Genomic DNA, 23,379 nt, shown 5'->3' with positions numbered 1-23,379 from the left:
TCCACTTTTGAAGCACTTTTTCTTGAAGCCCGGTTCTGAAATCACTCCCTGGGTTTACCGTCATGTACAGTAGTGCCTGGACTCATTACTAACCACTTCCCCACACACAAAAAAACATTGTGGGCGCTCCTCGTTATTTCTCAAAGTTTGTATGAAAGAGACAAGAAGTCATCACTGTATTTGCGTTTCATGACGATTGAGCTCAGTGAGAACGTGTGGCTAGCATGAGTCCATTTCCTGACAGCGGTGAAGAACAAGTCAGTGGCTTGAACCACAGCGCTGCAGCGAGTGGGTCGCGGAGGGATCTTCAACAAAACTGGAGAACAAAAGATCCGGTAAACCGCGAAGCACACGGGTATCTCCCTCTCCCACTCGCGCAGCTGCCAAACTGAGCAGAAACCGCTGATAAGCAGAGAGCGCGCTGAACCGAGAGCGCAGTTGCACTTGACCAAATCAATTCTAGTAATTCATGAAATAATTATACATTTACGTCGCGACCCACCATTAACAGGTCGCGACCCATACTTTAAGAAACGCTGCGTTACATTGTTGTTGTAACATTGTAATGGAAACGGTTGCATTGTTTCAATGTAATTCTAAAGATAATGATGCCAACTGCCTACACTCATAGGGTAAAGTTGATAGTAGATTTCTTATTGTGTTTCAATTCTTAAAACATTATTTTCACAAAATAACAATTACATGTTGTATTATAAAAGAACAATGAAAAAGACATAGAGGGTATTTTACAAAACAACAACAATGTAGAAGTAGGAATGAATGTCTTGAGTGTTGTATTTACTAATCACTTTTTCCTTGGCTAGTGGCAATGTGGTCTAGGGTTAAGGCTAGATCTACAGTATATTATCAACATTGCCTTATCATATATCTCATGTGAAAGTATCGTATTCTAAAGGTGGATGTAAATTCAACGTATTGTGCGCCATTTTGCGGTGGTCCTGTGAGGGTCAAGTGTTAGTACACCGCAGTAATCCACCTTGAGTTAGATTCCTGGGCTGCCATTGGATTAGTCCTGAGAACACAACAATGGCTCGTTTTAATTCACCATAATCCCAGTGAATATTGAAAGCACTTTCATATGACTCTGTGGAGAAGAGGCTAATGCCGAAAGAAGAAACTCTCAGGAACGTAATAATATAGGAGATAAAATATTTACAAATGTCTTCTGTGAGTATCCATTTATACTCTTAATCCTATAAAATCTGGATTGAAGTTAAAATGCGGCTGTTTGTGTAAGATTAGGGTGAGATTGTGTAAATGTAGCATTTGACAGTAAAACAAGGCCAACTTTTTCCCATAGTAATGTCTCTGTTGCTCTGTGAGACAGAATAATGGTCTAGAAAACTATTTATTGTATATAATATGCTTACTTCCTTTATTGTGTATTTCACATTTCCTATTCTTATTTATTGTGTTCTTTTTCTAGTATTACATTGTTATTTATTATTGTATTGTTGGGGTTTTGAGTTTTCAAGAATCGCATTTCACGGTACGTGTGCATGTGACATTACAACTTGAAACCAGTCATTTTAAAGGTTTACGGTATTACTACCCTGACTTATACGTGTTTGTTAAAAGTTACATTTTTGTTTGTTAACCACTCACATCAGACACAAATGTTTTTTTAAAGTTTGCGTTTCAACACAACAGTACGTTGTTCTGTGAGATACTTGTAGTACGGTGAGTTCACTCAACTTTGAAACTCAATCTTTTATATCTTAGCACTTTTGAGTACTATAAACATTGTACTTGTAGAAACATTCATATTTTTTTGTGGTTGACGTATCCTGGTCAGAAGAGGCCGATGTGATCAACATTAAACATCTGATAATTGGCCTAAATATGGGCCTTCCTGGTTGGCCTGGTCGTCTCAGATCTCAGCTGTTTAGTAACTTTATCCCAATTTGCTCCATAATCAGTGTTAATAAAAACCACCTCGGAAATCCTAGCGGGGCTACCTGGGATAGGTTTGAACTTATTATATATATTTTTATTGTCCACACAATTTGGAAACTTTCACTAACATGATTGACATCAAAACAACAACAGCAACAATAGAAACCTACACTACAGTTCTGTGTGGATCATGGGGTCCTAGAATAAACCTTCCCCTGTTCTGAGAATACTCTCAACTCTATTCTGTTCTGAGAATTCTCCCTAAATAATATTTAACGTTTAAAAATACCTTGTGGGCTTCCTGTTTTGATTGTAGTCCCCTACGACCTCTTGCGATTGGATGATCCTGCAGGTTGAACAGAAAAATGTAAGAAACATAATTATATTATATTTTGGGGGTCTTCTACGTCCCTAAGAACCTAGCACACAATTTTACAATCATAGTAAGAGACGTATAATTCGCTTAGCCCCTTAGTACACTGAACAAAAATATAAACGCAACATGTAAAGTGTTGGTCCCATGTTTTATGAGCTGAAATAAAAGATCCCAGACATTTTCCAGATGCACAAAAAGTGTATTTCTCAAAAAATGTTGTGCACAAATTTGTTTACATCCCTGTTGATGAGCATTTCTCATTCGTCAAGATAATCCATCCACCTGACAGATGTGGCATATCAAGAAGCTGAATAAACAGCATGATAATTACACAGGTGCACCTTGTACTGGCAACAATAAAAGGCCACTCTAAAATGTGACATTTTGTCACACAACCCAATGCCACAGTCTCAAGTTTTGAGGGAGCGTGCAATTTGAATGCTGACTGCAGGAATGTCCACCGGAGCTGAATGTTAATTTCAGGCGCCTCCAACGTTATTTAAGAGAATTTGGCAGTACGTCCAACCGGCCTCACAACCGCAGACCACGTCTATGGCGTTGTGTGGGCGAGCGGTTTGCTGATGTCAACGTTGTGAACAGAGTGCACCATGGTGGCGGTGGGGTTATGGTATGGGCAGGCATAAGCTAAGGACAACAAACACAATTGCATTTTATCTAAGGCAATTTGAATGCTCAAAATGCCCATTTTTTTAAAAAAGGTATCTGTGACTAACAGATGCATATCTGTATTCCCAGTCATGTGAAACCCATAGATTAGAACCTACTTAATGTATTTCAATTGACTGATTTCCTCATTTGAACTTTGAACTCAGTAAAATCTTTGAAATTGTTGAATGTTGCGTTTATATTTCTGTTCAGTGTATTCTGCATGCCTATCCCTTATTGTAAACCATACTACCTATTATACTAACCATTACTCTATCTATGTGTTTTAATAGGCTATTAAGTTCTCTCTCCTCCCATTCATACTCCAGTTTGTGTCTATGTGAACGCCCTCTGGTAGATCAATGTTCGTGTCACCACCATGGACGCTGAGCTGGAGTTTGCCGTCCTGCCCAGCACCACTGGCAAACAACTCTTCGACCAGGTACGTGGACAGGCGGACGAACGGACAGACAGTCAGGCAGACAGACAGACAGACAAATCTTTGTTTCCCCGACTAGGGACAAACAAGTGATCTTCTTCTTCATTGTTGTGTAGATAGTGAAGACCATCGGGCTGAGAGAGACCTGGTTCTTTGGCCTACAGTACCAGGACAGCAAAGGCTTCTCTACCTGGCTCAAACTCAACAAGAGGGTGAGTACATTCTCACTACTCTCCTCAGACAGTAACAACATATAGGACTGCCTCTTCCGCTGCCCAGCGCTCCTTCTCCAGACGCTCTACCTCCTCCTGGGCAAACGTCCTCCTTCTCCAGACGCTCTGCCTCCTCCTGGGCAAACGTCCTCTCCTTCTCCAGCTCCAGGGCCTGCGAGTCTGCTCATCCAGCTCTGCACGCATGCACGCACGCACACACACACACACACAGAGTAAACACACACACACACACACACACACACACACACACACACACACACACACACACACACACACACACACACACACACACACACACACACACACACACACACACACACACACACACACACACACACACACCCATGCCCATTCATTCACTTATTAACTCACTCATGTTGTTGCAATGCTGTAATGTTCCCAGGTGACAGCTCAGGATGTACGCAGGGAGAACCCTCTGTTGATAAAGTTCCGGGCCAAGTTCTACCCTGAAGACGTAGCTGAGGAACTGATCCAAGAGGCCACGCAACGACTTTTCTTCCTGCAGGTCACACACACACACACACACACACGACTACATGCGCATACACAGACACACACACACACGAGCTGGCCAGACACACGTGCACACACACATACATCAAATCAAAGTTTATTTGTCACGTTCACAGGAAACAACAGGTGTGAACAGTACAGAGAAATGTTTACTTACAAGCTTTTCCTCAACAATGCAATGTTCTATATCAAAGGTAAAGGAGACCTGATTGTTTTCATCAAGGATCTCTCTGTACTTTGTTCCATTCATCTTTCCCTTGATCCTGCTGCTAAAGAACATCCCCACAGCATGATACTGCCACCACCATGCTTCACCGTAGGAATGTTGCCAGGTTTCTTCCAGACGTGACGCTTGGCATTGCTTGGAGAGAATCTTGTTTCTCATGGTCTGAGTCCTTCAGGTGCCTTTTGGCAAACTCCATGTGGGCTGTCATGTGCTTTTTACTGAGGAGTGGCTTCCGTCTGACCACTGTCGTGTCTTTACTATCATTAACTGAAGACTGATAGTTTTTATCAAAGATTCTCTGTAATTAGTTATTACACGATCAACTGATTAATCATGTAACTAATTAACTAGGAAGTCGGGGCACCAATGAAAAATATTCAGATTACAAAGTTATAATTTCCTAAAATAACTTTTCAGATGTTTTATCTGATCAATTAGCCTTTGAATTAATGAATTATTTACTTTACCTCACGTTAGTCTCATTCCAAACGTCGTAAATTGTTGGTTATCTGCACGAACCCAGTCTTCACTATGAGTCATCCATACATTAATTGTCTTAAATCATTTATTTATTACTAACTAATTCACAGAAATGCATAAACAAACAAACAAACAAGGTAAATGTGGTTACAAGAAATGATAGGAGAATGTGCCCTAGTGGGCTAAACCGGCATGGTGGCTTGTTAGACAAAAGGGGAAGTGGGGGTCGACTAAGAAGTCACTACAGAGTGATAATTATAACAATTGAAATGCTAATCCTTTACACATGAATGCTCACTCATTCGGGAACAATTGCAATCAATATATATATATTTACGCTCAGTGTGTCGTCTTGATCGCTGGTGAAAAGTTCATTTCTTTTGTAGAATTGTCCGTCTCTCTCCCTCTCTCTCTCGGTTGTGGTTAGAGGGGATTGTTCAGAGTGACATTCGTTATAGAATGGATGTTTCGGCGGTTGTCGTTCTTCGCTTTCAATGATACCGAATTCCTAGCTGCAGACTAGTAATTAATATCAAAGACTTGTTCTTATTCTTTCGGTATCGATAGTCTAAGAGTTTAACCACGTGGGATGGTTAAAAGATTCAGCAATGGTCTACAACTTTTGTCTTCCTAATGGGGAAAAACATGGTCTGCAACCTTTAGCCATCTCGTAATTGAGGTAAGCTCGGTCTGCTGATCGAAAACCCGAGTGGGGTTTTTATTTGGAATGGCAGAAAAGGCTGTCCCAGGATGTCTGACCCTAACTGGGCTCAGGGACGGTCCTCTGATTTAGTTCAAATCCAATTCCCTTTTTTAGTTTTCCTTCATTAAACAGTCCAAAATCACATTGTAAAATTATGTAAACAGTATCATAGTCACTCATTCATCTTATACAACAATTAGATGTAAACCTCATATCTGGGGCTATTATATAAACAGCGTTATGGTAATGTGGCCACACGTCTCCCATGAGCTTCCCCAAAGCGTGACAAACGGACCAGTTCGTAGCTGGATTCTTCACCGATCTTTTATACTTTCTCCGGAACATGAAATTTGTTCGTACCTCAAGTTCTGTGAGGTGGAAGGATTTCCTTTGTCCTCTATGAAAATGTACTCTCTCTATACTATGTGGCAGGGTCTTCTCAGGAATTTACGACCTCTGACCACAGCAGCCTAGTTGAAGGAGGCAAGGGGGAGGCAGGGAGAGGGGGATGGGTTTGCTATACCCAAAGAGGCCAACGTCATGACACCACTATACCATAAAGTCCTGTTTGGTGGAGTACTGCAGAGAAGGTTGTCCTTCTGGAAGGTTCTCCCATCTCCACAGAGGAACTCTGGAGCTCTGTATGAGTGACCATCCTTCCCCAGATCTGTGCCTCGACATAATTCTGTCTCGGACCTCTACTGACAATTCCTTAGACCTCATGGCTTGGTTTTTGTGGGACCTAATATAGACAGATGTGTGCCTTTCCAAATCATGTCCAATAAATTGAATTTACCACAGGTGGACTCCAATCAAGTTATAAAAACATCTTAAGGATGATAAATGGTAACAGGATGCACCTGAGCTCAATTTCGAGTCTCACATCGAAGGGTTTGAATACTTATGTAAATAATTTATTTCATATTTGAATTGTTTTTAATTTGCCCCAAAAAATTGATGAGGAACATTTTTATTTGATCTATTTTAGAATAAGTCTGTAATGTAGCACAATGTGGAAAAACTCAAGGGATCTGAATTCTTTCCAAATGCACTGTATGTATATTATGATGTACACAGGTTAGACACACACACACAGCTCACACTGTTTATAATGTATGTCACTGCAGGTGAAGGAAGGCATCCTGAATGATGATATCTACTGTCCTCCTGAGACGGCTGTGCTGTTGGCCTCCTACTCTGTTCAGACCAAACATGGAGACTACAAGAAGGACTACCACTTCCCTGGTTACCTCAGCAGGGACAAGCTGCTTCCCCAGAGGTGTGTCATCTCTCCCCGTCCCCCTGTGTGACATACCTCAGCCCACAAACAGAAGCTAAACTGGTGATCATTTTGAAGAGAGATCTATTCCAAGTCTCCCTGAACGCTCCTCTGATTGTTGTCTTCCATACTCAGATCAGTGTTGGGGTCAATTCCATTTCATTTAGCAGACACTCTTATACAGAGAGAGTTACCTAGTCTGCTCTGGGATTTGAACCAGCAACCTTTTGGGTACCGGCCCAACGCTCTTAATCACTAGGCTACCATCTTCTCTCTATCCTCCTAATTGACCCTTCTCGGTTCCTCTACCCTTAGGGTTCTGGAGCAGCACAAGCTGAACAAGGAGCAGTGGGAGAATAGGATAAAGGTGTGGCATGAGGAGCACAAGGGAGTGCTGAGGTAAGACCACATGTCCTCTCTACTCACAGTACAATCCAAGTTAACACTGGCTTACTTGTATTGCACTGATTTTACACTGATGTACAAAACATTAAGAACACCTTCCTAAAATGGAGTTTCACCCCCTCTCTTTTTCCCTCAGAACAGCCTCAAATCGTCGGGGCATGGACTTTATAAGGTGTTGAAAACATTGCACAGGGATGCTGGCCCATGTTGACTCCAATGCTTCCCACAGTTGTGTCAAGTTGGCTGGATGTCCTTTGGGTGGTGGACCATTCTTGATACACATTGGAAACTGTTGAGTGTGAAAAACCCAGCAGCTTTGCAGTTCTTGACCCAAACCGATGTGCCTGGCACCTACTAACAGACCCCGTTCAAAGGCACTTAAATATTTTGTCTTGCCCATTCACCCTCTGAATGGCACACATACACAATCCATGTCTCAAGACTTAAACATCCTTCTATAACCTGTCTCCAATCCTTCATCTCCCGTAATTGAAGTGGATTTAAAAAAAAACTAAAGTCAAAGTCCGCACGCACCTCTGTGGAAATCTAATTGGCATAATAAACAAATCCCCATGAAATATCTGTCAGTTTAAGCCAGAGATATCTTTAGTTTGCTTTGGATATGTCCAATCCACCGCATTCGGACTTCTGCATATGTTTGTAAGACCATGAGACATCACAGAAACCTCACAAGATCGTCTGTAGCATCCTAACGATTTGGCCTACAAACCACTCTATGGGAAGATGAGACTCTCATGAACACAATGGTGGTTCTCCATTTTGCCCTACGACCCCCACAAGCGTCTTGGTACTCGTCTGAAGTCGGTACAGCCGATCTGCCAACTTCTGTCTGTAACGTCCCAACAGTTTGGGCTACACACTAATAGGACCCCTCTGTGGAAAGGTCTCACGAACACATACACATTTTTTTGTTCGTTGTTTTGCTCCACAGGCCACACAAGACTTGTCTGAAGGTCCCCCAGTACCAGTTTAAAAAACATATGGAATTATACATGGAGAATGTTTAGTGCCAAAAATAAGGGGTTAAATACATGTATAAAATCTAAAAAAAACAACAACAAATGTTTCCTGATCTTTCTAATATCTCTCAGATGTAGGACAGACACTTCAGAACAAACTTCCTTTACATTTTTTGGGGGGGGACTATCTGTTATTCAATGCATTTGCTAATAGCAGTAAGACCAATTTAAAATATTCATCAAATAATAATATTTTTTTGGGATGCATCAAGGGGTCTTAAAATTCAAAATAAAATATCTAAATGATCCTTGGTATGACCTTCTTAAAACAATTCCCTCCCACCGGTATATAGACAAGGTTTAGTCTGTAGACTGTAGAGGGTTCAGGTGACATTAATAAGAGATCATAGCTTTCACCTGGATTCACCTGGTCAGTCTATGTAATGGAAAGAGCAGGTATCCTTCATGTTTTGTACACTCAGTGTATGTAGAATGTGCTAAGCATTATGATAGCTGCATACAGAGCATCTTCCTCACTGATTGTCTGTGTCTATGTGTGTCTGTGTCTGTCTCTGTGTCAATCTGTCCCCAGGGAGGATGCCATGGTGGAGTATCTGAAGATAGCTCAGGATCTAGAGATGTATGGAGTCAACTACTTCAGCATCAAGAACAAGAAGGGTTCAGAGCTGTGGCTGGGGGTAGACGCTCTGGGCCTCAACATATACCAGAACACTGACAGGTAGGAACAGTTAACTACACTGAATAAAAATATAAACTCAATATGTCAATTTAGCAGTGCCCCATGGTGGCGGTGGGGTTATGGTACGGGCAGGCATAAGCTACGGACCTCATGTTTCAGCATGATAATGCACGGCCCCGTGTCGCAAGGATCTGTACACAATTCCTGGAAGCTGAAAATGTCCCAGTTCTTCCATGGCTTGCATACTCACCAGACATGTCACCCATTGAGCATGTTTGGAATGCTCTGGATTGAGAAGTACGACAGCCTGTTCCATTTCACACCAATATTGAGGAACTTCACACAGCCATTGAAGAGGAGTGGACAACATTCCACAAGCCACAATCAACAGCCGGATCAACTCTATGTGAAGGAGATATGTCGCGCTGCATGAGGCAAATGGTGGTCACACCACATACTGACTGGTTTTCTGATCCACGCCCCTATCTTTTTTTAAAAGGTATCTGTGACCAACAGATGCATATCTGTATCCCCAGGCATGTGAAATCCATAGATTAGGGCCTAATTCATTTATTTCAATTGACTGATTTCCTTATATGAACTGTAACTCAGTAAAATCTTTGAAATTCTTTGAAATTGTTGTGTTTATATTTTTGTTCAGTATAGATCCGAATTCTCCATAGATTCATCATGATATTAGACTACTTTTGTCTGAAGTGTGAAAACATTGGATAAACTTTGATTTTGGAGTGAACTATTCTACAGTGTTTTCTTTATAGGATGACCCCTAAGATCGGCTTCCCATGGAGTGAGATCAGAAACATTTCCTTCAACGACAAGAAGTTTGTTATAAAGCCCATGGACAAGAAAGCCCCGGTACGTCACCTCTGTTTCTTTGTCTGCTGTGTTATAATTCAAACCTCTGATAGTACCCGTTTCTTAAGTATAAAAAAAGGTCACTTCATTTTTTTCAAGAGGCATTTGTGGTAAATGAGTCTGTTCCAGGATTTTGTGTTCTACGCCCCTCGTCTGCGGATCAACAAGCGTATCCTGGCGCTGTGCATGGGGAACCATGACCTGTACATGAGGAGGAGGAAGCCAGACACCATCGAGGTCCAGCAGATGAAAGCCCAGGCCCGTGAGGAGAAGACTAAGAGACAGATGGAGAAGTGAGGACAGAGACATGGAGAAAAGAGAGAGAGAGAGAGATGAGTTTGTTAGCACATGTTTACTCATCCCTTGTGTCCCTCGTTCCAGAGCTCTGCTCGAGAGCGAGAAGAAGAAGAGGGAGAATGCGGAGAAGGAGACAGAGAAGATCGCCAGAGAAACCATGGAGCTGATAGGCAGGCTGAAACAGATTGAGGAAGAGACCAAGAAAGCTCAGGAAGGTCAGACTCATTCTGTCATCTGACAGTGTGTGTGCTGTATGTGCTGTATGTGCATGCATGCTTGTGTGTGTTCATATTATTTTGTGTGTGTGTGCATGTGTGCGTGTGTGTGTATGTGTATGTGTAGAGCTGGATAAGAGGACTCGCAGGGCCATGGAGCTGGAGAAAGAGAGGACGTTTGCCAAGGAGGAGGCAGAGCGTCTGGAGAAGGAGCGCAGGGCAGCGGAAGAGACCAAGGCAGCCCTCCTACAGCAGTCAGAGAGCCAGATGAAGAACCAGGAGAACCTGGTACACACACACACATAGACACACACACACATAGATAGACAGACAGACACCACACAAAGACAGACAGATAGCCACACATACATAGACAGACAGAGACAGACAGCCACACAGACAGACAGACAGACACACACACACACACACACAGACACACACACACACACACACACACACACGCACTATACATACACATGGATTTAGTACTGTAGATATGTGGTGGTGGTGGAGTAGGTGCCTGAGGGCACACAGTGTGTTGTGAAATCTGTGAATGTATTATAATGTTTTTAAAATTGTATAAACTGCCTTAATTTTGCTGCTTTGACAGCAGCTAATGGGGATCCATAATAAATACAAATAGACAGACAGACCGACAGACAGACGGACAGACAGCCACACAGACAGACAGACAGCCACGCAGACAGACAGACAGACGGACACTAGGAGAATCATTTATTATTCTAAGGTTCTTTTTCCAGGCTACTGATCTGACCTCTAAGATCTCCCTTCTGGAGGACGTAAAGCAGAAGAAGGACGACGATACGAAGAGATGGCAGAAAAGGGTGAGAGAATAAATTAATAAATGAAGGAATTAATGAATAAATGTGTGTGTGTGCCAGCGTAACCCTCCATCTAACCACAGTGATTAAATGTGAGTGTGTGAGTGTGAGTGTGTGTGTGTGCTAGTGTAACCCTCCATCTAACCACAGTGATTAAATGTGAGTGTGTGAGTGTGTGTGTGGGCTAGCGTAACCCTCCATCTAACCACAGTGATTAAATGTGAGTGTGTGAGTGTGAGTGTGTGTGTGTGCTAGCGTAACCCTCTATCTAACCACAGTGATTAAATGTGAGTGTGTGAGTGTGAGTGTGTGTGTGCTAGCGTAACCCTATATCTAACCACAGTGATTAAATGTGAGTGTGTGAGTGTGTTTGTGTGTGTGTGCTAGCGTAACCCTCTATCTAACCACAGTGATTAAATGTGTGTGTGAGTGTGTGTGTGTGTGCTAGCGTTATCCTCTATCCAACCACAGTGATTCAATGTGAGCGTGAGTGTGAGTGAGCGTGTGAGTGAGTGTGTGTGAGTGCGTGTGAGTGTGTTATCCTCTATCTAACCACAGTGCTTCAATGTGAGCGAGCGTGTGTGAGTGTGTGAGTGAACATGTGTGTGCGTGTGTGTGTGTAATAGCGTTATCCACTCTGAGCGGTCATGTGTGTGTTTGTCATCTGGCGGTCATGGTGGATGTTGATTTGAAGACTAAAGTCATCCGTGTCCACATCCAGGACTCTGTGCAGGGGGACCACGACGAGACCGACGAGAGCAGCGCTGAGGCCAGCGCCGAGCTGACATCACCAGGCATGGTCAGAGACCGCAGCGAGGAGGAACGCATGACGGAGGCTCAGAAGAATGAACGGCTACAGAAACACCTCAAGGTCAGAAACACCTAACTTAAAGGGGAACTTTTTTCACCCATTAGTTCACTGTTGATACGGTCCCAAAATGTTTTTCATGTCAGCAGTCAAGTTGTCAAGATATTGGATTTTCATGAAGAAAAGTTTCACCAACCACATCATCATGATGATCCTTGCTCCAAGATGGCATAGCAGTCAGACGTCTTTTGTCCTCGTCTTGTCGTGTCCCGTATATATACAGTGGGGCAAAAAAGTATTTAGTCAGCCACCAATTGTGCAAGTTCTCCCACTTAAAAAGATGAGAGAGGCCTGCCATTTTCATCATAGGTACACTTCAACTATGACAGACAAAAAAATCCAGAAAATCACATTGTAGGATTTGTAATGAATTTATTTGCAAATTATGGTGGAAAATAAGTATTTGGTCACCTACAAACAAGCAAGATTTCTGGCTCTCACAGACCTGTAACTTCTTCTTTAAGAGGCTCTGTCCTCCACTCGTTACCTGTATTAATGGCACCTGTTTGAACTTGTTATCAGTATAAAAGACACCTGTCCACAACCTCAAACAGTCACACTCCAAACTCCACCATGGCCAAGACCAAAGAGCTGTCAAAGGACACCAGAAACAAAATTGTAGACCTGCACCAGGCTGGGAAGACTGAATCTGCAATAGGTAAGCAGCTTGGTTTGAAGAAATCAACTGTGGGAGTAATTATTAGGAAAAGGAAGACATACAAGCCCACTGATAATCTCCCTCGATCTGGGGCTCCACGCAAGATCTCACCCCGTGGGGTCAAAATGATCACAAAAACAGTGAGCAAAAATCCCAGAACCACACGGGGGGACCTAGTGAATGACCTGCAGAGAGCTGGAACCAAAGTAACAAAGCCTACCATCAGTAACACACTACGCCGCCAGGGACTCAAATCCTGCAGTGCCAGACGTGTCCCCCTGCTTAAGCCAGTACATGTCCAGGCCCGTCTGAAGTTTGCTAGAGAGCATTTGGATGATCCAGAAGAAGATTGGGAGAATGTCATATGGTCAGATGAAACCAAAATATAACTTTTTGGTAAATACTCAACTCGTCGTGTTTGGAGGACAAAGAATGCTGAGTTGCATCCAAAGAACACCATACCTACTGTGAAGCATGGGGGTGGAAACATCATGCTTTGGGGCTGTTTTTCTGTAAAGGGACCAGGACGACTGATCCGTGTAAAGGAAAGAATGAATGGGGCCATGTATCGTGAGATTTTGAGTGAAAACCTCATTCCATCAGCAAGGGCATTGAAGATGAAACGTGGCTGGGTCTTTCAGCATGACAACGAAGGAGTGGTTTCGTAAGAAGCATTTCAAGGTCCTGGAGTGGCCTAGCCAGTCTCCAGATCTCAACCCCATAGAAAATCTTTGGAAGGAGTCTAAAGTCTGTGTTGCCCAGCAACAGCCCCAAAACATCACCGCTCTAGAGGAGATCTGCATGGAGGAATGGGCCAAAATACCAGCAACAGTGTGTGAAAACCTTGTGAAGACTTACAGAAAAATACTTATTTTCCACCATAATTTGCAAATAAATTCATTACAAATCCTACAATGTGATTTTCTGGATTTTTTTCTCATTTTGTCTGTCATAGTTGAAGTGTACCTATGATGAAAATTACAGGCCTCTCTCATCTTTTTAAGTGGGAGAACTTGCACAATTGGTGGCTGACTAAATACTTTTTTGTCCCACTGTATATATATATTTACAACTTTCTTCGCATACCTTTTTATACATATTTTTTATTTTCCATAAACTCATCTTCAAAACACTCTCCTGCAACCCGCCTCACCAATTTATATTTAAAAAAAGAAAGTATTATTTACCTCAAATCTGTAATCCTCCATAGAAGCTAACCAGAAGCTAGCCAGAAGCTAGCCCAGAAGCTAATCCATAAACTAGCCAGATGCTAGCCAGAAGCTAATCCAGAAGCTAGCCTGAAGCTAACCAGAAGCTAATCAGAAGCTAGTTAGCTTCTTTACTGGCTAATCGCTAGTTTTCAGCTAACCACGGTTTGTGGTCATCAGCTATCCTTTAGCTCAAAAATCTATCGCCAGTTTTGTACGCCGCGGCTCGGACCGGAACATACCGGACCTATTTTTCTCTCCATGTCCCCGGATTTCAACCGCTAACTCTGGACATTTATACCTGGATCTCACAGTTAGCTAGCTGCTATCCGTGTAACTATCGGCGTACGACGATTCCGGAGCAAACATCAATTATTCCGGAGCTAGCCAGCTGAAGAGTTCCATCAGTCACTCCTGGGCTACAATCACCTATCCGGACCCGTTTTACTGCCAACGCGGAGCCCCACCGGGCCTTCACAACTGGACTACCGACGTTATCTACCCGAGGGAGTTATCCGGCTGGCTCCTCCGTCGCGATGTTACCTGAATGCCCATCTGCGGTCCGCTAATCGTTAGCTGTCTTATCGGCTGCTATCTGAATAGACCTATCGGACAATTTATTATTCTTTTTTTTTCTTTTTTTTCTTGGACCTCTATAACTATATCTATTGTTTTTTTTTGGCGAATTGGATTCATCCCCTCTACCACACGGAACCCCACTAATCCTACCGACGGAAACGCACGAGGTGGCTAAAAGCAGACCTTCATCCTATGCTAGCTTGCTACCGATGGCCCGGCTAGCTGTCTGAATCGCCGTGACCCCAACCAACCTCACTACTCACTGGACCCTTTTGATCACTCGACTAAGCATGCCTCTCCTTAATGTCAATATGCCTTGTCCATTGCTGTTCTGGTTAGTGTTTATTGGCTTATTTCACTGTAGAGCCTCTAGTCCTGCTCACTATACCTTATCCAACCTATTAGTTCCACCACCCACACATGCGATGACATCTCCTGGTTTCAATGATGTTTCTAGAGACATTATCTCTCTCATCATCACTCAATACCTAGGTTTACCTCCACTGTATTCACATCCTACCATACCTTTGTCTGTACATTATACCTTGAAGCTATTTTATCGCCCCCAGAAACCTCCTTTTACTCTCTGTTCCAGACGTTCTAGACGACCGATTCTTATTGCTTTTAGTCGTACCCTTATCCTACTCCTCCTCTTTTCCTCTGGTGATGTAGAGGTGAATCCAGGCCCTGCAGTGCCTAGCTCCACTCCTATTCCCCAGGCGCTCTCTTTTAATGAATTCTGTAACCGTAACAGCCTTGGTTTCATGCATGTTAACATTAGAAGCCTCCTCCCTAAGTTTGTTTTATTCACTGCTTTAGCACACTCTGCCAACCCGGATGTTCTAGCTGTGTCTGAATCCGGGCTTAGGAAGACCACCCAAAATTCTGACATTTTCATCCCAAACTACAACATTTTCAGACAAGATAGAACTGTCAAAAGGGGGCGGTGTTGCAATCTACTGCAAAGATAGCCTGCAGAGTTCTGTCCTACTATCCAGGTCTGTACCCAAACAATTTGAACTTCTACTTTTAAAAATCCACCTCTCTAAAAACAAGTCTCTCACCGTTGCCGCCTGCTATAGACCACCCTCTGCCCCCAGCTGTGCTCTGGACACCATATGTGAACTGATTGCCCCCCATCTATCTTCAGAGCTCGTGCTGCTAGGCGAGTAAAACTGGAACATGCTTAACACCCCAGCCATCCTACAATCTAAGCTTGATGCCCTCAATCTCACACAAATTATCAATGAACCTACCAGGTACCTCCCCAAAGCGTTAAACACGGGCACCCTCATAGATATCATCCTAACCAACTTGCCCTCTAAATACACCTCTGCTGTCTTCAACCAAGATCTCAGCGATCACTGCCTCATTGCCTGCATCCGTAATGGGTCAGCGGTCAAACAACCTCCACTCATCACTGTCAAACGCTCCCTGAAACACTTCAGCGAGCAGGCCTTTCTAATCGACCTGGCCCAGGTATCCTGGAAGGATATTGACCTCATCCTGTCAGTAGAGGATGCCTGGTTATTTTTTTTAAATGCCTTCCTCACCATCTTAAATAAGCATGCCCCATTCAAGAAATTTTTTAAATGCCTTCCTCACCATCTTAAATAAGCATGCCCCATTCAAGAAATTTAGAACCAGAAACAGATATAGCCCTTGGTTCTCTCCAAACCTGACTGCCCTTAACCAACACAAAAACATCCTATGGCGTTCTGCATTAGCATCAAACAGCCCCCGTGATATGCAGCTGTTCAGGGAAGCTAGAAACCATTATACACAGGCAGTTAGAAAAGCCAAGGATAGCTTTTTCAAGCAGAAATGTGCTTCCTGCAACACTAACTCAAAAAAGTTCTGGGACACTGTAAAGTCCATGGAGAATAAGAACACCTCCTCACAGCTGCCCACTGCACTGAAGATAGGAAACACTGTCACCACTGATAAATCCACTATAATTGAGAATTTCAATAAGCATTTTTCTACGGCTTTCCACCTGGCTACTCCTACCCCGGTCAACAGCACTGCACCCCCCACAGCAACTCGCCCAAGCCTTCCCCATTTCTCCTTCTCCCAAATCCAGTCAGCTGATGTTCTGAAAGAGCTGCAAAATCTGGACCCCTACAAATCAGCCGGGCTAGACAATCTGGACCCTTTCTTTCTAAAATTATCTGGCCAAATTGTTACCACCCCTATTACTAGCCTGTTCAACCTCTCTTTCGTGTCGTCTGAGATTCCCAAAGATTGGAAAGCAGCTGCGGTCATCCCCCTCTTCAAAGAGGGGGACACTCTTGACCCAAACTGCTACAGACCTATATCTATCCTACCCTGCCTTTCTAAGGTCTTCGAAAGCCAAGTCAACAAACAGATTACCGACCATTTTGAATCGCACCATACCTTCTCTGCTATGCAATCTGGTTTCAGAGCTGGTCATGGGTGCACCTCAGCCACGCTCAAGGTCCTAAACGATATCTTAACCGCCATCGATAAGAAACATTACTGTGCAGCCGTATTCATTGATCTGGCCAAGGCTTTCGACTCTGTCAATCACCACATCCTCATCGGCAGACTCGACAGCCTTGGTTTCTCAAATGATTGCCTCGCTTGGTTCACCAACTACTTCTCTGATAGAGTTCAGTGTGTCAAATCGGAGGGTCTGCTGTCCGGACCTCTGGCAGTCTCTATGGGGGTGCCACAGGGTTCAATTCTTGGACCGACTCTCTTCTCTGTATACATCAATGATGTCGCTCTTGCTGCTGGTGAGTCTCTGATCCACCTCTACGCAGACGACACCATTCTGTATACTTCTGGCCCTTCTTTGGACACTGTGTTAACAACCCTCCAGGCAAGCTTCAATGCCATACAACTCTCCTTCTGTGGCCTCCAATTGCTCTTAAATACAAGTAAAACTAAATGCATGCTCTTCAACCGATCGCTGCCTGCACCTGCCCGCCTGTCCAACATCACTACTCTGGACGGCTCTGACTTAGAATACGTGGACAACTACAAATACCTAGGTGTCTGGTTAGACTGTAAACTCTCCTTCCAGACCCACATCAAACATCTCCAATCCAAAATTAAATCTAGAATTGGATTCCTATTTCGCAACAAAGCATCCTTCACTCATGCTGCCAAACATACCCTTGTAAAACTGACCATCCTACCAATCCTCGACTTCGGCGATGTCATTTACAAAATAGCCTCCAATACCCTACTCAACAAATTGGATGCAGTCTATCACAGTGCAATCCGTTTTGTCACCAAAGCCCCATATACTACCCACCATTGCAACCTGTACGCTCTCGTTGGCTGGCCCTCGCTTCATACTCGTCGCCAAACCCACTGGCTCCATGTCATCTACAAGACCCTGCTAGGTAAAGTCCCCCTTATCTCAGCTCGCTGGTCACCAAAGCATCACCCACCTATAGCACGCGCTCCAGCAGGTATATCTCTCTGGTCACCCCCAAAACCAATTATTTCTTTGGCCACCTCTCCTTCCAGTTCTCTGCTGCCAATGACTGGAACGAACTACAAAAATCTCTGAAACTGGAAACACTTATCTCCCTCACTAGCTTTAAGCACCAACTGTCAGAGCAGCTCACAGATTACTGCACCTGTACATTGCCCACCTATAATTTAGCCCAAACAACTACCTTTTTCCCTACTGTATTTATTTTATTTATTTATTTATTTTGCTCCTTTGCACCCCATTATTTTTATTTCTACTTTGCACATTCTTCCACTGCAAATCTACCATTCCAGTGTTTTACTTGCTATATTGTATTTACTTTGCCACCATGGCCTTTTTTGCCTCCCTTATCTCACCTCATTTTCTCACATCGTATATAGACTTGTTTATACTGTATTATTGACTGTATGTTTGTTTTACTCCATGTGTAACTCTGTGTCGTTGTATCTGTCAAACTGCTTTGCTTTATCTTGGCCAGGTCGCAATTGTAAATGAGAACTTGTTCTCAACTTGCCTACCTGGTTAAATAAAGGTGAAATTAAAAAAAAACAATTTTAAATGATGATGTAAAAGGCATCAAAGGTGACACTTTGCTTCCGGAAAGTCCAATATCTTGAAAACTTGGCTGCTGACATGCAAAACATTTTGGGACCGTATCAGCAGTGGACCAATGAAACAAATACTAAAATTATGTTTTTTAGTGAAGTTCCCCTTTAACCCATAACCTATGACCTTTAATTAATCCTAACCCATAACCTATGACCTTTAATTAATCCTAACCCATGACCATGACGGAGGCCCAGAAGAACAAACGGCTGAAGAAACACCTCACCACCTCAAGGTCAGACAGTCAGACCCTAACTTAACCCATAACGCATTTGTATTTATTAAGGATCCCCTACTCTTCCTGGGGTCCAGCAACATTAAGGCAGTTATATACAATTACAAATATTACATGACATTACATTTCATGACACTTTTCACAACACATTTTGTTCCCTCAGGCCACTATTCTATTATCACATATCTACAATACAAAATCCATGTGTAAGTGTGTGTAGATGTGTGTGTCTTATCATGTGTGTATGCCTGTGTGTGTGTCTCTTCACAGTCCAAGCTGTTCCATAAGGTGCATTTTTATCTGTTTTTTAAATCTAATTTTACTGCTTGCATCAGTTACCTAATGTGGAATAGAGTTCCATGTAGTCATGGCTCTGTGTAGTACTGTGCACATCCCGTAGTCTGTTCTGGACTTGGGGACTGTGAAGAGACCTCTGGTGGCATGTCTTGTGGGGTACGAATGGGTGTCTGAGCTGTGTGCTAGTAGTTCAAACAGACACCTCGGTGCATTCAGCATGTCAACACTTCTTACAAAAACAAGTAGTGAAGAAGTCAATCTCTCTTCCACTTTGAGCCATGAGAGATTAGCTCTCCGTGTACATTTAAGGGCCAGCCGTACTGCCCTGTTCTGAGCCAATTCTAATTTTCCGAGGTCCCTCTTTGTGGCACCTGACCATACGACTGAACAGTACAAAACTAGGGCCTGTAGGACCTGCCTTGTTGATAGTACTGTTAAGAAGGTAGAGCATCGCTTTATTATGGACAGACTTCTCCCCTTCTTAGTTATTACTGTTGTATCAATATGTTTTGACCATGACAGTTTACTATCCAGGGTTACTCCTAGTAGTTTAGTCACCTTAACCTGTTCAATTTCCACATGATTTATTACAAGATTTAGTTGAGGTTTAGGTTTTAGTAAATTATTTGTTACAAATTTTAGTTTTTGAAATATTCAGGACTAACTTATTCCTTGCCAACCATTCTGAAACTAACTGCAGCTCTTTGTTAAGTGTTTCAGTCAATTCAGTCGCTGTGGTAGCTGCTGTGTATAGTGTTGAGTCACTACACACGTCACTCAAAGTCAGTGGCATGTCGTTAGTAAAGACTGAAAAAAGTAAGGGGCCTAGTCAGCTGCCCTGAGGAATTCCTGATTCGATCCTGGATTATTTTGGAAAGGCTTCCATTAAAGAACACCCTCTGTGTTCTGTTAGACAGGTAACTCTTTATCCACACGATAGCAAGGGGTGTAAAGCCATAACACATACGTTTTTCCAGCAGACTATGATTGATAATGTCAAAAGCCGCACTGAAGTCTAACAAAACAGCTTATAAAAACTTTTTACTATCAATTTCTCTCAGCCAATCATCAGTCATTTGTGTAAGTGCCGTGCTTGTTGAATGTCCTTCCCTGTAAGCGTGCTGAAAGTCTGTTGTCAATTTGAGAGTAAAATAGCATGTATCTGGTCAAACACCATTTTTTCCCAGAAGTTTAATAAGGGTTGGTAACAGGCTGATTGGTTGGCTATTTGAAAAATAAAGCTTTACTACTCATTTATTTATTTATATTGTTATTTTTTTACCCCATTTTCTCCCCAATTTCGTGGTATCCAATTGGTAGTTACAGTCTTGTCCCATCGCTGCAACTCCCGTACGGACTCGGGAGAGGCGAAGGTCAAGAGCCTTGCGTCCTCCTCTTAGACGACATGCGTTACACATGCACTACACATTCTTTCCCATGTATATGATATTATGTTGACGCTCCACCAGTTTATTTGTGTCCTTGTTGTCCGTTTGTCCTCAGGCCCTGAGTAGTGAGTTGGCCAGCGCTCGAGACGACAGTAAGAATACTCCCAATGACCTGATCCACGCGGAGAACGTTAAGGCCGGCCGGGACAAGTACAGGACCCTCCGTCAGATACGACAGGGCAACACCAAGCAACGCATCGACGAGTTTGAGTCCATGTGAAGGAAAGAAAGAATGCGAATGAGAGAGAAGGTGTGTGTGTGCGCGTGTGTGGGAGTGTGGGAGTGAGAGAGAGTGAAAGAGAGAGAGAACAAGAGTCTGTACTGAATCTATGTATTTAAATGGGAGTCATATAGGCAGGTACAGTGTAATTACTAAGTCATTAATGCTTCTCCCCAGTAGTGTGTTGTCCCCTGTGACTAAAGAGTGCCAACTTTATGGGATTTGTAGTTTGGTCAAGTAAAATTCTGTGGACTACAGACTGTAGGCTACTAGTACCACAATCAAAGTGAGTGATGATACTATTAATCATAATATATCATAATTTATGCTGCTTTTGCTCATGGTTTTTGCAATCTTGAAATGAATCTATGCAAAATAATTATTAGCTGATATAGCATGAAAACCATATTTTTATGTATGGATAGATTAGTGACAGGAAGGGAATGGATAGATTAGTGAGAGGAAGGGTTTGAGCTTAATTGCAATATTTTCTTAGGATGTTATTTCACAGGTACAGTTGAAGTCGGAAGTTTACATACACTAAGTTGACTGTGCCTTTAAGCAGCTTGGTAAATTCCAGAAAATTATGTCATGGCTTTAGAAGCTTCTGATAGGCTAATTGACATAATTTGAGTCAACTGGAGGTGTACCTGTGGATGTATTTCAAGGCCTACCTTCAAACTCAGTGCCTCTTGACATCATGGGAAAACCAAAAGAAATCAGCCAAGACCTCAGAAAAAAAATTGTAGACCCCCACAAGTCTTGTTCATCCTTGGGACCAATTTCCAAACGCCTGACGGTACCATGTTAATTTGTACAAACAATAGTACGCAAGTATAAACACCATGGGACCACGCAGCCATCATACCACTCAGGAAGGAGACTCGTTCTGTCTCCTAGAGAGGAATGTACTTTGGTGCGAAAAGTTCAAATCAATCCCAGAACAACAGCAAAGGACCTTGTGAAGATGCTACAACATGATCTATTTCCACAATAAAACGATTCCTCCACAGTAAAATGATTCCTATATCGACATAACCTGAAAGGCCGCTCAGCAAGGAAGAAGCCACTGCTCCAAAACCACCATAAAAAAGCCAGACTACGGTTTGCAACTGCACATGGGGACAAAGATCGTACTTTTTGGAGAAATGTCCTCTGGTCTGATGAAACATAAATAGAACTGTTTGGCCATAATGACCATTGTTATGTTTGGAGGAAAAAGGGGGAGGCTTGCAAGCTGAAGAACATGTGAAGCACGGGGGTGGCAGCATCATGTTGTGAGGGTGCTTTGCTACAGGAGAGACTGGTGCACTTCACAAAATAGATGGCGTCATGAGGAAGCAAAATTATGTGGATATATTGAAGCAACATCTCAAGACATCAGTTAAAGCCTGGTCGCAAATGGGTCTTCCATATGGACAATGACCCCAAGCATACTTTCAAAGTTGTGGCAAAATGGCTTAAGGTATTGGAGGTATTGTCAAGGTATTGGAGTGGCCATCGCAAAACTTTGAACTCAATCCAATAGAAAATTTGTGGGCAGAACTGAAAAAGTGTGTGAGAGCAAGGATGCCTACAAACCTGACTCAGTTACAACAGATCTGTCAGGAGGAATGGGCCAAAATTCACCCTACTTATTGTGGGAAGCTTGTGGAAGGCTACCCGAAACATTTGACCCAAGTTAAACAATTTATGGGCAATGCTACCAAATACTAATTGAGTGTATGTAAACTTCTGACCCACTGGGAATGTGATGAAAGAAATAAAAGCTGAAATATATCATAAACTCTACTATTATTCTGACATTTCACATCTTAAAATAAAGTGGTGATCCTAACTGACCTAAGACAGGGAATTTTTACCAGGATTAAATGTCAGAAATTGTGAAAACTGAGTTTAAATGTATTTGGCTAAGGTGTATGTACACTTCTGACTTGAACTGTATCAATGAGTACAACATCCATTGCAAAGTGTTTTGCTATGACTCCAATAAATACCATTAACTAACACTGAATATGTGTTGAGTGCTGTGTATTTTGCTACTGTATCACTCTAGGCATATATTATTGTACTTGATGTGAGTGTGTTTGTTGTTTTATGTGTGTGTGTGTGTGTGTGTGTGTGTGTCTGACATATGTTTGCACGAAGTGTGTGTGTTTTTCAGTAGGCATGTTATGACTGAAAACATATAGTAAGGACTGTTTTAAAAATATATATATTGATTCCACATACAATTGTAAAATAACCAGCTGGAGCAAAAATGTTGTTGAGCCAACTCACAATCATATTGCAGCTGGTTGCTTTAAGTTGAATCAACATCTTTATTTTTTGTATACAGTGTTATAAAATCTGAGGTCCACTATTCTGGAAGACAAAATCCCTCCCTTAGGAAAATACAGTTATGTTCTTTGGGAAGTAGGCTATTGAGCCGCTCAGTTACATTACATTTGAGTCAATTAGCAGAAGCTCTTATCCAGATAGACTTACAATTAGTGCATTCATCTTAAGGTACTGTAACACGGTGGACATAGCTTTCAATCACTTTTTTAAATACATTACCGGAGAGTCTGTGGGTCAGAAAAACACTAACAAGTCACTGTTGTTGTGTTATTACACTGAAGGA

At 42.6% G+C, this 23,379-nt stretch overlaps 1 protein-coding gene across 2 annotated transcripts; it reads left to right on the top strand.

Annotated features, from left to right (window-relative positions):
- The first annotated feature begins 1,096 nt into the window (after nt 1–1,096).
- LOC139366511 (moesin-like) lies at nt 1,097–22,770 on the top strand. 2 transcript variants are annotated; one of them, XM_071104072.1, is made up of 15 exons: nt 1,097–1,188; nt 2,234–2,284; nt 3,318–3,401; nt 3,515–3,610; nt 4,035–4,157; nt 6,702–6,853; nt 7,169–7,252; nt 8,831–8,977; nt 9,718–9,814; nt 9,944–10,107; nt 10,196–10,326; nt 10,454–10,614; nt 11,088–11,171; nt 11,890–12,039; nt 20,592–22,770. In XM_071104072.1, exons 1-15 carry the CDS (start codon nt 1,180–1,182, stop codon nt 20,754–20,756), a joined length of 1,698 nt encoding a protein of 565 aa, XP_070960173.1. In that variant the 5' UTR covers nt 1,097–1,179; the 3' UTR covers nt 20,757–22,770. The 2 variants fall into 2 exon arrangements, with proteins under 2 accessions (XP_070960173.1, XP_070960174.1); XM_071104073.1 differs by lacking the exon at nt 2,234–2,284 and having other exon boundaries at nt 20,592–20,791.
- The last annotated feature ends 609 nt before the right edge of the window (nt 22,771–23,379 follow it).

This window comes from Oncorhynchus clarkii, chromosome 14, assembly GCF_045791955.1.
Source record: "Oncorhynchus clarkii lewisi isolate Uvic-CL-2024 chromosome 14, UVic_Ocla_1.0, whole genome shotgun sequence".
NCBI classification, from domain to species: domain Eukaryota; kingdom Metazoa; phylum Chordata; class Actinopteri; order Salmoniformes; family Salmonidae; genus Oncorhynchus; species Oncorhynchus clarkii.
The sequence above is the reverse complement of the archived record's forward strand: the minus strand, read 5'-3'. Positions and strand labels throughout refer to the sequence as shown.